The following is a 16,633-nucleotide window of genomic DNA, read 5'->3' as shown; positions in this document are numbered from 1 at the left end:
TAAACTAATTTTACATTTTTATACATTCATCCACTTACGAGTATCTCTTATGTTTTGCTCATAAACACTTCAAAATCAAGACAAAAATAATAATGTATAAACGAGCTTAAATTTAAATTGAATGGTAATCAGTGTTTAATTGTCTGGTTTACACTCCTTGCAGTTTGTAAATGCAGTATTGATTTTATTAAACATTCTTCCAACGGTTTCCTTTTGAGGAAAGCATTTTGACCTTACTAACACTTTCAGTTTTTAAAAGCAATTTTTCCTAAAGATTTTCAACGATGACACGAGCATGGGATAAAGAAAAATTCTGAGTCCCGACGGGAATCGAACCGAGCGCCCAACTGGTATATCTGGGAGGCCACGGATTCGATTCCCGTCGGGGACTCAGAATTTTTCTTTGTCCCATGCTCGTGTCATTGTTAAAAAATACATCTTTATCATTTGTCACCGAGCTAAAAAAAATTATCATCTTTATTATTTACTACAATTTTTCCTATTTCTAATTCACTTTGTGTAAATGTTTTAAAATGAACTAAAAATAATAAATCAACGTGACTAAGATATATTTATTTATATAGCTGTTTGTTGTGGTAATCCTCGTTACCTTAACAAAATGAAGCGAAAGTAAACCATACTTGAGAAAGAAAATGTTATTTTATCAACAAGAAATGTTTCTCTCAAAAAAGTGTAAGTTGTCCTTAAGACTATGATAGATCTCAAAAATCGCCCTTGGCTTTCTCAGTCAAACAATGAAAACAAAGTTCATACCAAGTGAAATCTATTTATTCAGCTGCTAAAACACGTGATTTTTCACAGGTGCATTAACAACACTTTCACTCACACAAGGTCACAGTTGTATGAAGAAATATTGCTAAATATTGAGTTATTTATCAAGTGTTTTTAAGGAGCAGAATTGAAGGTAAGTTTAACTTGAGCACTAATTAATATTTGCCTGCTCATCTTCTATTCATACTCATTCGAACTTAAAAGCTACGTGTCGTCTATTGCTTTTTAACTGAATGCAGATACATGAATCAAATAATAGATAGCTTAGCTGTAACGTTAATTGTCCACCATTTTACAATTCGCAAGAATTCATACTGAAGAAGTTTATGTCACCAATATTATTTCACATGGTCTCAGTATAAGCCGTTAACAGGGATTACATTTTCCTGTATTTTTATCAAATGAGGAAAATTTTTACTACCTGCTGACATGTATTTTACATAGAACCAATTTACTTCTTCACTGGAAATGATAATGCTTGTAAAATGCATGCGAATAATTGCCGTTTAATCCACCTTTAAAGTGGTGGAACAGTTCTCATGTTATTGGAGGTATTTTATATCCACAACAAGAAGAAAACCTAAAAACATTTATAAAATAGGTCTTACGAGTTTTCATATTTTATTTAAATTTAGATTAACACACATTTAATGCAACACTATAGGTGCCGGTAACGACACGTTCAAGTATATAAAATCAAAGAATAAAAACCTTGAGATAACAGTTTTCTAAGGTAGACAAAAGAAGTATATATATTGCTAACGATAGTTGCAGCTGAGGAAGATTCAAAGACAGATAACCGAGCGATAACGAAATTAAATAAAGGGCCATTTTCCCCTCATTCATTTAAATTAAAAATCTTTAACTGTGAAATAAATGTATGTAAATCGTCTTGTATAATATCATTTTTACATCTATTTTTCACGTTAAGTTGAAAATTCGTACAACAAATTACAGGTTTTTCAAAACATTTAAATTTTTTCACGTCAGGTTGCTTCAGAATCTCGGCTTATATGAGGCTTAATTCATCCCGCCGCCCCACGAAAGCTAAATAGAAAATTTCAAGAAATATACCCTAAAATTAATTCCGGAATATTCACTGTTCTGCATTGCTTAAAGTTGTCACGACTACATAGCGATCAGTTGTACGTTTGAGCGATGAGTTGCTTGGAGATAAAAACTGTGGGCTATTCAGGCTGTCCGGTCTCTCGAAGACGGCCGGGGTTATTCACCGATGACTGGCACTGTGTAAGACACTCCATTTTAGCTAGGATATATGCAAACTCTTTTCTTTTTCTTCCAATATCTGTCCTAGTTTATTTGATCCAATGCAAATGCTTAAGTTCGGAATATTAAATCCGGTTAGCGTGAGTTGGCAACTTCTAGGGCTAGTAACAAGACTCGTGCCAATATTTGGATGACACTGCAGGTCTGGAAAACACAGCAAATCCGCCAGAAGACTAGAATATTCGGGACAGAAATTAGGTCCAACGTAGACTTTAATCTGTAGCCAAAGTAAATTTTGCGCAGTTTTTAAGACACCGTACAATTTCGAAATTAAACAAAATACGGTCCTAAGATTAATTTTTTGGCAACTACATCTGAGCCTTACACAGAAAGCGCTCTCCCCATTTTAAATCTTCTAGACGTCTGGAGAGTAAATAATATTATTATATACTCAACAGAATACCGCGTTTTTGATTGGTCAATGACGAATGCATAAATAGGTTATAGAGTGCAAATTGGGGTTATAGAGTGCAATACAGAAGTTGCTATGGAAACACCGGGGAAGCGCCAAATTTGAAAACCAAATTAAAAAATGGCGGACAGCCGGTTTGCTTTGTCAAACCAAAATATCGTCGAGCAACTTAAGGAAAATGCGAGAAACAAAAACACGTTGAAAGCTACACAGACCTGGTTGAATGTTTGGCAAACATGGGCAACAGAGAGAAAAGTAAACCCAAAAATGGAAGAATACGAGCACGAACAACTCGGTGAGATGTTGCAAACCTTCTACACAGAAATACGCACAAAAGACGGGTTTGAATACGAACCTTGAGTTGCTGAAGCAATACCTCAGTAGACGTCCTCAAGAGCTGCGAGAAAAAGGTCCTTTTTACCTTGCCAAATTGAAAACCCCAAAACAAATGTTTGGTACAAAAAGCAGCGCCTCGGCGTAAACAGTATCGACAACATGATGAAGAGCGTTGTAAAGAACACACCTCTGGAGAAAAGCAAGAAGAGATTGACTAACCACAGCGCAAGGAAGACGGTTGTGAAGAAACTGAGGGCAGCAAGCGTCGAGAGGCAGTCGATAATCCAGGTGACTGGACACGTAAGCGAGAAATCTCTTAACGACTACGATGAAGGTAGCGAGAAGGAACAGCAACAACTCTCCAACATTATCAGCATGCCTCCACAGTCAGCAGCTTCGAGCAGTTTCGCAGGTGTACCCGCAATGCCGTCTTTTCCCGCTACAACTTCAAGAGGTGAACAGGTGAACACAAGCAGCCATGCTTACACCGTGAACAATTTTCACAACTGCCAAGTCACATTTAATGTGATTCAAGGACAGTGCACTTCACCTAAGTCTGTGAATCCGAATGCTATTTAGTGAGTCCGATTGAAATTAAAAACATTCAGGAACATTTGAAAAGAGATAAGTGAAGCAGTATTCTTGTCGCTTTTAACAACTGAATTAGTATATTTTCTCAGAAACTTTTCAAAACTTCACGCTTGATTTGCCTTGTCACAACATGATATTTTTTGATTGGTTCAAATAAAACATGTGAGCATTTGGGAAACCATTGAAGCGTTTCATGTGGTACGCATGGCGTGCAAATAGCGCGACGCAGTAATTTTTGTTGAGTACATAATAAATAAAAAATCGTATGAACTTGCTCGTGCATTACGTGATTTATGGTCACTCGTGATGTTTTAAAAGTTCTCAAATTGCACTCGCCTACGGCTCGGGCAATTTTGAGAACTTTTAAAACATCACTCGTGCCCACAAATCACGTAATGCACTCGCGTTCATACGATTTCCTGTACTTATTATACATTGGTGTCACCAGCTTGATTTTGATTGGCTATAAGCACGCAGCTAATTCTTGCTTGCTGTTTCTCTTACGTCATACCTACAGACATTAGATTTTACATATGTAGAAGTGACGTCATACCTACAGACAATAGTTTTATGCATGCAGAAGGGACGAAAGGTTGTAAGCTTATAAAAGTATATAAACAATAAAGTTTGTGCGCGCTCTTGTCTTAACAAGTGCAGCTCAGGAATGTGCATAATAAAACAATTATTGGATTCGGTTTTCGCATGATAGCGATAATTATCAAGGCCTCAGTTTCTGTTATCCGCCTCAGCCTTCGGCTTCGGCAGATAACAGAAACTTTGGCCTTGATAATTATCGCTATCATGCTCAACCTCATCCAATAATTGTTAATTAACCGTCTCCGAGCGTAAAAATTTACACATTTAAGGCATTAAGGGCTTTTGCCAAACCTGTCCTAGCAGCCGGAATACATAAAACACAAGGTATGCATCGTAGCAAACAGAAACTTCTGCAAACCACGTCTTAGCACCAACGTTGGAAAACAAATGCTTCCTATCGGCACATTTTGTACCATCATCATTCATTTTTTTTAACATAGTATTAGGTTTAAAAGGGTATGATGATATGTTGATTTAAAAAATGTGTTTGCTTTACTTTTGTGTTTCTCTGAGGACGGTGTAGAAACAGTTTAAATGAGAAAATGTGCAAACTAACCAAGTGTTTTCTTCTCTTACAGTATTATTGCTCCTCAAGTCCGGATTCAGCAGAAGTTGCAAATGACAAAAAGGCTTTCTGCTTTTAACAACCGACACACTTTCCTTTGAAAAATAATTTCCGCCTACTGAAGAATCACACTTTAACTTGGCAAACTTGAGCGCGGTCGATTTTATAGCCTGGTTAAGATGTGTGTAACAAGACGCCAGATAACAAGAATGCTGTGGTTCAAATGGCTACTGATATGCTTGTTTGCATTCGTTTCAATGGGTGTCCTTTTAGTTTGCTTCTCAACTCTGCCGTCTTTTAAATATCATGAAATACACCAACCCATAGCAGCAGAGCATAATCTTGCCGAGCTAAAGGCATTGCTCGGTGACATAGCGAGTTCACCGCAGATAAACCCTTTCAGCCTTTCAACTAAGCCCTTGCAGTATCATAAGAGAGAAGAGCAAAATTCTGAAGAAAGAGCAAAAGAGCAAAATTCTGCCGAGTTTAAGGCACTGCTTGGTAAGAAAGAAAGCACAGCGCGCAGAAACCTTATCATTGTAACGCACGGCCGCTCGGGTTCCACGCTGACGGGCGATATTTTCAACCACCACCCTTCAGTATTTTACATGTACGAGCCATTGCAGACCGCGATACGGATTCGAGATAAGCAAAATATTGATGACAAGGGCTACAACAACCTCGCTGAAGAGCTCCTTACTGCCGTATTTCGCTGTAAATTTGATAAACCCGAGATATTAAATGACATCGAGAGGTATTACCGAAAACCCGATCACCCGCGAATAAGCCGCGCCATCGGCTCGCCGCCATTGTGTCCTTATGAGATGACAGACCCTAGATGGAGCCCGGGGCGTTGCAAGCGCATGACAAGCGAGGTACTGGGAAGTGCTTGTATGAACAGCTATAATCTAACTGTCCTAAAAGTTCTCATTTGGCGTATTCCTGAGAACAGCATCAAAACCATTTTGACTGCCTGCGGCCCCCCGGATGTTGACTGCCGGGTAATTTTTCTCGTGAGGGACCCCCGTGCCATGGTCCCGTCCTCGCGTAGGATAGGCTTCTTCGGAGAGGATGGACCGCGGGACGCTCATTTGGGAACGCGACGTTATAGCAAGGAGAAGTGTGAGCAAACAGAACAAAACTTAGAGTTTGTAAGAAAACTACCGGACCCACTTCGGGACAGAATCAAACTTCTACGATACGAAGACCTGGCGATAAATCCGTTAAAAACACTAGCAGACATTTACGATTTTGCTGGGTTGCCTGTGCTGGAGAGCGTTCGTAAATGGCTAAACGAAACCACGCACTCAAGTAGGGGGGCCTGTAATCAACGTTGGGATGGAGGCCCAGTCACGTGCACCAAAGATGACGCGTGGGTCGGAGCAAATCGCTGGAGATGGATGACGCAACGGGACGAAATTGACATCATTGAGCAAAACTGTCGACGAGTGATGGATCTGATGGGATACATTCCAGTGAACATGTCTTCCAACTTACTGGCTAACAAAAATATTCCACTTTTCAAAGATGACTATGAAGCAAAACACTGGTTTCTACATTGAATTAACGAAATTTAGGTTATGCTAGATAGGCGATTCTGTTTACATATATAGTTTTTATCGGAGAAGGTTGCCCTACAGAAGCATAATCAAATTTTACGTTTGGTTTTCATACCTTGAGTATAAATGAGCAGCAGGTGATTCAAACATTTCTTTGATACATCAAAAAAGAAGAAATTAGGAAACATGCGTAACAATTGCAGATAATCAGCGGTTAATTAGAACCCACACTGTCTAATAGTGATATAAAATGTATTCATCTCGCATGAATGAGCCTGTTCGATTAGCTCCCTCGAGAAAGTACCGGGATGCGGGTGGAGATGTTGTGAGTTCAACTCCCAGTGGATCGAGTCAAGTTAATGGTTTGTTAACTATATCGCTCCGTAGGTATGCATATGAGAACATATATAGGGGATATCACAAGGTGGCAAGAAGTTATGAATTTTATGTTCGAGTGGCAGAAACGATATCGTTTTTGCTACTCGAACATAAAATTCATATATTTGAGCCAACGTGTAATGTTCTTTTTATTATATGGAGACCAGATGTAGATGATCTTGCCGATTTTTATTTCCTTGTTTTCGAATAATCTAGCCAGTTTTTAATACAAATTAGCGTTCGTCTTCATAGACAATACAAAACAACTTTGCCTAGGATATAGAAACGCTACCTAAATTCCAATCAAACAAAATACTTGTCAACTAAATAACACGTAATATAAGAACTGAAAACATTACTGACTTTGACTTGAATCCGATGCGGAAAAATCTTGACGGCTGATAGTTTTCGACTGCTTTTGTTTTCTTCTTTACGAAATCTTGCACTTGTGAAATCCCTTGCGAAAATTCCCTCTAAAAACCTTGAAATCGTCAAGGTTTCCCTTATCGTGTTCTGAGTTTGATCGTAGCACGAGTCAAGTTCGAGCCCGAGTCAACTTCGAGTCACGAGTCAAGTTCGAGTCACTTTTTTTCACTTTTTTTTCAAAAATATCGTTTGACTATACCGTAATTGTTATTGTCAAACAAGATAAACATCAGTTGTTTGGTTTGACACGAAACGATTTTCAACTCACCAGCGACAGAATTGTCGTTCAAGTTTCCAAAACGTTTGCTGCGTTTTCAATACTGATAATGTTTCCACTCACAGCTATGAGGTGCTTCGAAAATCTTAGACAAATTCTCTCTGTAAAACCCGCACACACAAAAAAATACATTGGACGTGGTTATTCTGATGCAAGAAATGATATAAACTGTTTGACAGGTAAACAACATGTCCTCCACCAATTTGGCCGTGGAGAGAATGGGCTAGAATGTTTTATTTCTTGTATGGGATCCCTGTGGATAAAACAAGATGGCGCTCGAGTCAAGAAGGGCTAATATTTTTTAACTTCGCGTCAATTTTCACGCTTTCTTGTTGAAATGGAACCTCTGCCTCAGCTGTGTGTAATTAATACAGGTAGGAATCTGTGAGGAAAATCTATTATGAATGCCGAGGAACGTTTGAAAAGCAGTTGCGAACATATGCCGGACTAAACTGTCGCAATCGACAGTCAAACTGAAAGAAGAGGTCAAATGACTCAAATCTTGCTGTTCTTATACCTCTGGTACGTATATAATTTTCACACAGCAATTAGAAATAAAACTGCAAAAAAAAAAAATTAACTTGACTCGAACTTGACTCATGACTCGAAGTTGACTCGGGCTCGAACTTGACTCGTGCTACGATCAAACTCTCGTGTTCTCGTTCTTAACTTTTTTGAAAACTCATTCTTTTTCGTTGCTTAGTTAATAAACCTTCGTGTCGATGCCTGCTAACAACAAACGACACGAAACCAAAAGTTCATTCAACAAAGAAGAAAAGGCGCGAATCGTGACGTCAATGAGCGATATGCCACTCGCAAGAGCGTCATATACGAAAAATACGCCATTCGGGTCCCGGATGGAGTGGCGTATAGAATCTACGAGTGGTTTAGTTCCCAGTATAACACTCTCCTCCATACAATAAAGACTTATTCAGGTAAAAAGGTACTTTTGCTGTTGCCGCCTTAAAAGCTTTTTTATTTTCTTGCGAACAAGCAGCCACGCACTCGATTTTAGCCAGCGCTCTGGTTTCTAGATAGATCCATCGACAATGAAGCTTATGTGAAACCCGATTAAATTTTCGAATGCTCCTTCATGTACGCAAGCTCCACAGATAGACACGAAAGTCATCGATCGAATAATGGCTCTCGATGTCCACTTTTTTGGCGGCTGATTGTTTTCTACACGTAATTGTCAGCCACATTTTGTTTCTTTCTTCTTGTTTTTTTTCTTGTTTTTTTTCTTCTTGTTCACTTTTTGAAAAAAGTCCACCTTAACCCGAAATCAAAAATACGCATAGAGAACCTTCAGAAATCTGCTTCAATCTTCTCAGTGTTTTTTTTTTCTAGTTTTTTTTTTCCATTTAGTGAAACACTGAGAAGATTGAAGCAGATTTCACTCTTTCAGAAGGTTCGTTTTGAAAAAAGTCCAAAGTGGACTTTTTCAAAACGTGAAAGCCAGTGTCCAGGTCAGCGCGGTAAGAACGCTGACAATGCGCTTTTATACGACCGCCTTGCTTTTTCACAGCGGTCAAACGCAAAAATTGACGTCAAATCCGGTCTTCGCCGCCTTGAACTTTTGACTCGAAAGTGGGCAAACTTTTGTAAGAAATTGTTAAAGAAATAGTACGGTGAAAGAACAGTTCAAGCTGGGACACTCAGTGGAGATGAATTATCGAATTTCCAATCAATAAGCGGCATATAAACCTTAACTTTCCAGGGACGGCTTTAACTTTTGGCTTCAAAGCGAAAGTTTTCGGAAAATTTAAGACTTTGTATGGAGAATTTTGGCGGGAGTTGCACAGGAACTGCGCACGCGCGCTGCGTTTGACCGCTGTGTGCCTTGCTTCACTCTTTGTACTATTATATCCGCTGGTCAGAGGAGTTGCAAAAAATGTTTACAGATGATGGACCGACTAACCATGTGAGTGCCGTGTGGCTAGCCACTAAACTTCCTGAATTAAACTTCAGTCGTAAAAAGCGTTAATGTGGAAAGTTAAAATGGTTAATAGTAGAAAAACATAGCACGCATTGAATACTGAAACGATATAACAACGTAAAAACATTTTTGACGTTTCATTTTTATTTTAAACCTGAGAAGAAACCTAACTTTAGGCAAAATATATTTCAGCAGAATGTTTGCATAACATCGAGCAAATGCAAATATTTTAGGTGTAAAGACTGGTAGATTTCATTTTCACTGATATGCAAAACTTGGATGAATGAATGTAAGAGAATTCATTTCCTACTGCACGACAGATAGAAAAATATTTAAAAGTAATCGGCCATTACACAGGGTCGATCAGCGTTTTTAGGTATACGGTATACAGGGGAGTTTTAATCAATGGGAGAACCAATCAGATTCACGGATTTTAAACCGAGCACTGCTGAGTTTTTACTTAATGCTCTTTATCCACTTTTCCAGTTTGTGAAAAGGAGAAAAAAATAATGTCCCCCCCCCCCCGTATGTAAATTTTACATCCAAGCCCCCTATCTAAAGTTGTTATTTTTCCCTTTGCCTCCCCTCTGGTTTCCCGACCCCCCTCCAGGTAATTATTGCACAGTCCCTAAGTGTTGAAAATGTTGCTGATTGGGCATTGATAGATAAAATGCATTCGATCACAGTGAATAGTGAAAATTAATCTGGTTAAATAGCTGCATCAATTAAAAAAAGGCCGATCTCACATAAAGAACACTGTTTGAATCACACTAACTTTACGTTTTTGTAAATTTTTTAAAACGAACTAAAAATAATGATTGTGAATAAGAAATATATTGGATTTTTATAAAGCTGTTTGTTGTGTTAAACCATAGTTAGTAGTCTACTAACTATGGTTAAACTGCGTAAATTTGTGGCTTTGCAAAATAAAGAGAAAGGAAACCAACTTTGGGAAAGAAACTGTTCCTTAATTAACAAGAAAGTGTTCCTCACAAGTAAGTGTAAGTTGTCCTTAAGAGTACAGTAGATCTCATAAGTCACTCTTGGCTTTCTCAGTCAAACAATGAAAACAAAGTTCATACCAAGCGAAATCTATTCATTCAGCTGTTAAAACACGTGATTTACTCACAGGTGTATTAACAACACTTGCGATCTGTCACTCACACAAAGCATTAAAATTATCCGTTATGCAAAACAATTTTCCTCAAATGAACACTCGATTGAGTTCACAGTTGTGTGAAGAAATATTGCTAACTATTGAGTTATTTATTAAGAGTTTTTTAAAGGCAGTATTAAAGGTAAGTTAACTTGAGCAATATTATTTGCCTGCTCATCTTGTATTCATACTTCAAACTTAAAAGCTACGCGTCGTCTTTTGCTTTTTAACTGAATGCAGATACATGAATGAAATAATTAAAGATAGCTTAGCTGTTACGTTAATCGGCCCCCATTTTGTAATTCTTAAGAATCCATAGGAAGAAATTTATGTCACCAATATTATTTCACATGGTCTATAAGCTGTTATTAAACAGGGATTACATTTTCCTGTATTTTTATCAAATGAGAAAAAAATGTACTACCTGTATTTTACATAGAACAGATACTTAAGCGTTCTAATTTGTTTTTCACTGGAAATGATAATTTTTGTAAAATGCGAACAATTGCCGTTTAATCCTCTTTTAAAGTGATGGAACAGCTCTTATGTTATTGGAGGTATTTTATATCCACAACAACAAGAAAACCTAAAAACATAGCTTAGAAACATACGTAGCTTAAAAACAGATAATTGGTTGATGATCTACTCAAAACTTGAGGACAATGTTTTAATACAGACTTGTTTCGTAGGCCAACATTAGTTGGCCCACTAAGTTAATATCGGCCCTAAGATTAATTTTTTGGCAACCACAGTGGAACCCCGATATAACGATATAACGACATGCCCGTAAAATCATGATACCCGAAAATATCGTTATATCGGGGTAAAACAAAACAAGTACTTTTTATAGACTCTTGGTTTTAGGCCATCGTAACTTGAGTAAAAATGTAACACAAACAGCGATTATAAACATTATGAAAAATCGCATTTTTATAAACTTGACGTTTCGTATGCTAAGCTACATACATTTTCAAAAGTATGACCGTTAAAATTTTTGGCAACTATTTATATATTGTATGAAAGGGGTCTGGAACCGAGACTGTGACAATTGATCTACAGCAGTAACTTAATATTTACATTTTGGTTAATAAAGTAACAACCTCTCACTGCCGACATTGGCATTTAAAGAAGGTTGTAGTTCATTAATGTATAAGGTCTCTTTAATCTTGCAGTGGAGGTCAGTTTTGCCTGACGCGAGGATTTCAAAATGATCCCATTTGATGTTATGGCCTGTGGTTTTTATGTGATCAGCAATAGCTGATTGATGGTCGCATTTAGTGAGGGCCTTAAAGTGTTCAGTTTTTCTGTCATGCAATCGTCGTTTTGTTTTCCCAATGTAAACATCGTCACAGTCCCAGCAGCTAGCTTTGTAGATGACCTTAGATCGTTGAGGTTGACGAAAGAGTAGAAGTTGGATACACAGGATTTAAGGCGTTTAGTGATTTGGATGCTCGGAAGACCTAAGTAGGGTAACAGGATTATGACATCTTTTTAGGAACTGTCGCAACAGGGGTGTCTGGCTTGTTTTTGTGCCCGGGGGGGGGGGTACTTGACCTAAGTTTAGGTATAGGGGTGCCGCTGGAGGTTTGAAACCCTGACCCTGTTTAGGACAATAAAAACTTAAAATGCCTACCCTGTGTAGGACAACACCCCCTATTCTAAGACCCTATTTAGGACAAAGGACAACATCAACAATCATTTACGCTTTATGGTGATTGCGTCCCATACGCGATGTTTGAAGCATTGAAATGCAAAAACGCCTATCCGGCCGAATAAAATAATGCTTTTTATTGAAGCGAAAGCGAAAACAATGTAAATACATGGACGACAGTCTTGCAGCCATACCCTGACTAGGACAGCTTCAGGCCCTGTTTAGGACAGAGGAGCTTGAAATTATATACCCTGTTCAGGACCGGAGGAGTCAAAAACCATACCCTATCCAGCGGAACGTCCCCGTATAGGCCATATAGGGGAGTGCCCCCCCCGGGTGCCCGGGGTTTTTGTGTCTGTTCAAAACATCGTTAACGTTGTACGTGATACTGCCTTGAGGGTAACCATTTTGCAGCAAGAGCTTCGTGAGATCTTTAATAGCAGATTGTAATAATGAGGCAGAGGAACAGATTCGGAAACAACGATAGGTAAGTGGGCGGATAAGATTAATTTTGTATTTTCGAGGTGTAAATGAATCCCACTTGGTGTAGAGGCCGGTGAAAGTCTTCTTCCGGTAGACAGAGGTCATGAAAGTGTTGTCGGGGCAACGTTTGACAAGAATGTCTAAAAAAGAAATCTCATTGTTGCGACAGTTCCTAAAAAAGATGTCATAATCCTGTTACCCTACTTAAGTCTTCCGAGCATCCAAATCACTAAACGCCTTAAATCCTGTGTATCCAACTTCTACTCTTTCGTCAACCTCAAGATCATTTTTCAGAACACACGCCGCATCAAATCACCCCTCTTTCCGTACAAAGACCGCCTCAACCGTTCTCAACGATCTAAGGTCATCTACAAAGCTAGCTGCTGGGACTGTGACGATGTTTACATTGGGAAAACAAAACGACGATTGCATGACAGAAAAACTGAACACTTTAAGGCCCTCACTAAATGCGACCATCAATCAGCTATTGCCAGGGTCGTAACCAGGTATATTGTTTTATTGCTGATCCCAAATTTTAGCTCTAAATTTTGATTCCTGATCCCCAAAATGTGGCAACATTTGATCCCTGATTCCATTCTGATCCCATCTGATTGGCCGATCCGGATCCCATGACTTGTGACCCGGGATCCCGGGTCCATGATCCCGATCCCGAGGCTGAGATCCCGATCCCAAGGCTGTGATCCCTGATCCCATATACCTAGTTACGACCCTGTATTGCTGATCACATAAAAACCACAGGCCATAACATCAAATGGGATCATTTTGAAATCCTCGCGTCAGGCAAAACTGACCTCCACTGCAAGATTAAAGAGACCTTATACATTAATGAACTACAACCTTCTTTAAATGCCAATGTCGGCAGTGAGAGGTTGTTACTTTATTAACCAAAATGTAAATATTAAGTTACTGCTGTAGATCAATTGTCACAGTCTCGGTTCCAGACCCCTTTCATACAATATATAAATAGTTGCCAAAAAAAAATAACGGTCATACTTTTGAAAATGTATGTAGCTTAGCATACGAAACGTCAAGTTTATAAAAATGCGATTTTTCATAATGTTTATCACCGCTGTTATATTTTTACTCAAGTACTTTTTACTGCATATTAAATGAGGATAAAGAAAATAACTTTGAAAAAGAGGCTTACAACACAGTATCATTTTCGTATATCATCGCACAAAGCTGTTGTCAGAAACGTTTGAGATCACTCAATAACTGCAATGTTATTGCATTAAATTCAATGTTTTGCAAATAAATTGTGACTGTGTACTGATAATATTGTTTTATCGGGAGGAATTTACCGCAGTCTGTCCGCTTAATTCTCATCGTTATATCGGGAATATCGTTATATCGAAGATCGTTATATCGGGATTCCGTCCCATACATTTTACTGTAACTTTTGCCGGGACATTTCACTGTACATCTGGGCTTTACACAGAAGCGCTCTCTCTTTTTTCAATCTTCTAGACGTCTTAACAGTAAATAATATTCGAAATATTTACCGTCTCCGCGCGTAAAAATTTACACATTTATGACATAAGGGATTATGTCAAGTCTGTCCTGTCTGCAGCCGGAATACATAAAACACAAGGTTTGCATCGTAGCAAACAGAAAGAAAAACTGCAGCAAACCACGTCTTTATACTTACGTTTGATAACAAAAGTTTTCCTATCGGCACATTTTGCACCTTCATCGAGTGTGATGATATGTTGATGTATAAGAGTGTATGCTTTACTTTTTGTGTTTCACTGAGGACGGTGTAGAAACAGTTTAAATGAGAAAATGTGCAAACTAACCAAATGTTTTTTTCTCTTACAGTCTTATTGCTCCTCATGCCCCTATCCAGCAGAGTTTGCAAATGGCAAAAGGCTTTGTGCTTTTAACAACCAACGCACTTTTCTTTGAAAAATAATTTCCGAGTACTGAAGAACCACTAAACCTAGAATTGTTTTGGCAAACTTGGGCGCGGTCTATTTCAGAGCCTTGTTAATCACTGAAAATATAAGATGTGTGTAAAAAGACGCCGGATAACAAGGATGCTGTGGTTCAAATGGCTACTGATATGCTTGTTTGCATTCATTTCAACGGGTGTCCTTTTAGTTCGCTTTTCAACTCAGCCTTTTGAAAATCATGAAGTACACCAACCCGTAGCAGCAGAGCATAATCTTGCCGAGCTAAAGGCATCGCTCCGTGACATAGCGAGTTCATCACGGATAAACTCTTCGAGGATTTCAACTCAGCTTTCCCAATATCATAAAATACAACAATTTGTAGTAGAAGAGCACGATTTAGCCGAGTTTAATTTGAAAGCATTGCCCGATGAGAAAGGAAGTATACCACAGGGAAACCCTATCAGCCTTTCAACTCAGCCTTTGCAACTTCATGAAATACAGCAACCTATAGCGGCTGCGGATGATTTTGCTGAGTTCAAGGCATTGCTTGGTAAGAAGGCAAGCACAGCGCGCAGAAACCTTATCATTGTCTCGCACGGTCGCTCGGGTTCCACGCTGACTGGCGATATTTTCAACCACCACCCTTCAGTATTTTACATGTACGAGCCATTGCAGACCGCGATACGTATTCGAGATAAGAGAAATCTTGATGAAAAGAGCTACAACAGTCTCGCCGAAGAGTTCCTGACCGCCGTATTTCGCTGTAATTTTGATAAGCCAGAGATATTAGATGACATTGAGAGGTACTACCGAAAACCCGATCACCCGCGGATAAGCCGCGCCATCGGATCGCCGCCATTGTGTCCTTATGAGATGACACACCCAAAATGGAGCCCGAGGCGTTGCATGCGCATGACAAGCAAGGTACTGGGTAGTGCTTGTATGAAGCACTACAATCTAACTGTTCTAAAGATTCTCATATGGCGCATTCCTGACAACAGCATCAAAACCATTTTGACTGCATGCGGCCCCCCGGATGTTGACTGCGAGGTAATCTTTCTCGTGAGGGACCCCCGTGCCATGGTCCCGTCCTCGCGTAGGACCGGCTTCTTTAGAGAGGTAATTGGACCTCGGAGCGCTCATCTGGGAACTCGTCGTTATAGCCAGGAGAAGTGTGAGCAAACGGAAGAAATCTTAGAGTTTGTAAGGAAACTACCGGACCCACTACGGGACCGGATCAAACTTCTACGATACGAGGACCTGGCGATAAATCCGTTAAAAACACTAGCAGACATTTACGAGTTTGCTGGGTTGCCTGTGCTGGAGAGCGTTCGGACATGGCTAAACGAAACCACGCACTCAAGTAGGAATGCCTGTAAGCAACGTTGGGATGGAGGCCCAGTCACGTGCACGAAAGATAACGCGTGGGTCGGAGCAAATCGCTGGAGATGGATGACGCAGCGGGTTGAAATTGACATCATTGAGCAAAACTGCCGACGCGTGATGAATCTGATGGGATACATTCCAGTGAACATGTCGTCTGACTTACTGGCTAATAAAAAGTTTCCACTTTTCAAAGATGACTATGAAGCAAAACACTGGTTTCTACATTGAACGAAATTTAGGTAACGCTAAATACTAGGTGATTCTTTTTATATATATAGTTTTTATCATGTGGACCATGTTGCTTAATGTTAATCTTTTAATCAAGTCCAACCGAATTCGTGACAACATACAGCCTATTTATTTAAACCTTTATGTTCCCTTTAGGTAAGTAACCAAGAGGAAAAGTTTTGAAAATCTAAGAACAATTCTATTTCAATGAAAATTCCAGAAAAATGTTGTCTAAATGATTTTCGGTTTATCATCGACAATAATGGTACAAACATGAAAATGAACTACTTTTAAGAGAATTATTAAGATGGAATCCGCCAGGTCTTTGCAAACTTCTGTGTTACTGTTTCAAATATCTTATCAAAAGAAATCATTTCTGAAAGCACCTAACATCGAAAGCAAATTTCAAAGATCTTTGAAGTTCCACTAAAATAGCTTCACGTGACGTTCTTCTGTAGTTTACATAGTTCTTTTGAACTTTGAAATTCAGGCTCAGGCTCTGATAAGAAATCGTTGCTGGGGCTAGCTCGGATAAGTTGCTTACACCTATAGTTTTAAAAAAGGGTAGAAAATAACGCAATAGGATTCAAATTATTCTGGTCGACGTCAGAACTCGATTTTTGTCCAACTTAAATGAAGTTTTAAGCAAATGATGGATTA

The 16,633-nt window shown here is 39.0% G+C and overlaps 3 protein-coding genes across 3 annotated transcripts; all 3 read left to right on the top strand.

The window, feature by feature from the left end:
• Positions 1-822: 822 nt before the first annotated feature.
• On the top strand, positions 823-7,109 carry LOC144651503 (carbohydrate sulfotransferase 1-like). The gene is made up of 2 exons (XM_078511461.1): positions 823-925; positions 4,594-7,109. The coding sequence occupies exon 2, from the start codon at positions 4,760-4,762 to the stop codon at positions 6,140-6,142; it is 1,383 nt and encodes a 460-aa protein (XP_078367587.1). The 5' UTR covers positions 823-925; positions 4,594-4,759; the 3' UTR covers positions 6,143-7,109.
• Positions 2,466-3,410, top strand: LOC144651550 (uncharacterized). Its single transcript, XM_078511516.1, has one exon. The coding sequence runs from the start codon at positions 2,987-2,989 to the stop codon at positions 3,404-3,406; it is 420 nt and encodes a 139-aa protein (XP_078367642.1). The 5' UTR covers positions 2,466-2,986; the 3' UTR covers positions 3,407-3,410.
• A 7,394-nt stretch (positions 7,110-14,503) lies between the features above and the next one.
• On the top strand, positions 14,504-16,070 carry LOC144648154 (carbohydrate sulfotransferase 4-like). The gene has a single exon (XM_078507784.1). The coding sequence runs from the start codon at positions 14,504-14,506 to the stop codon at positions 15,971-15,973; it is 1,470 nt and encodes a 489-aa protein (XP_078363910.1). The 3' UTR covers positions 15,974-16,070.
• The last annotated feature ends 563 nt before the right edge of the window (positions 16,071-16,633 follow it).

This window comes from Oculina patagonica, chromosome 4, assembly GCF_052425735.1.
Source record: "Oculina patagonica isolate OP01 chromosome 4, crgOcupat, whole genome shotgun sequence".
NCBI classification, from domain to species: Eukaryota; Metazoa; Cnidaria; class Anthozoa; order Scleractinia; family Oculinidae; genus Oculina; species Oculina patagonica.
This window is presented reverse-complemented; position numbering and strand designations above follow the sequence as displayed.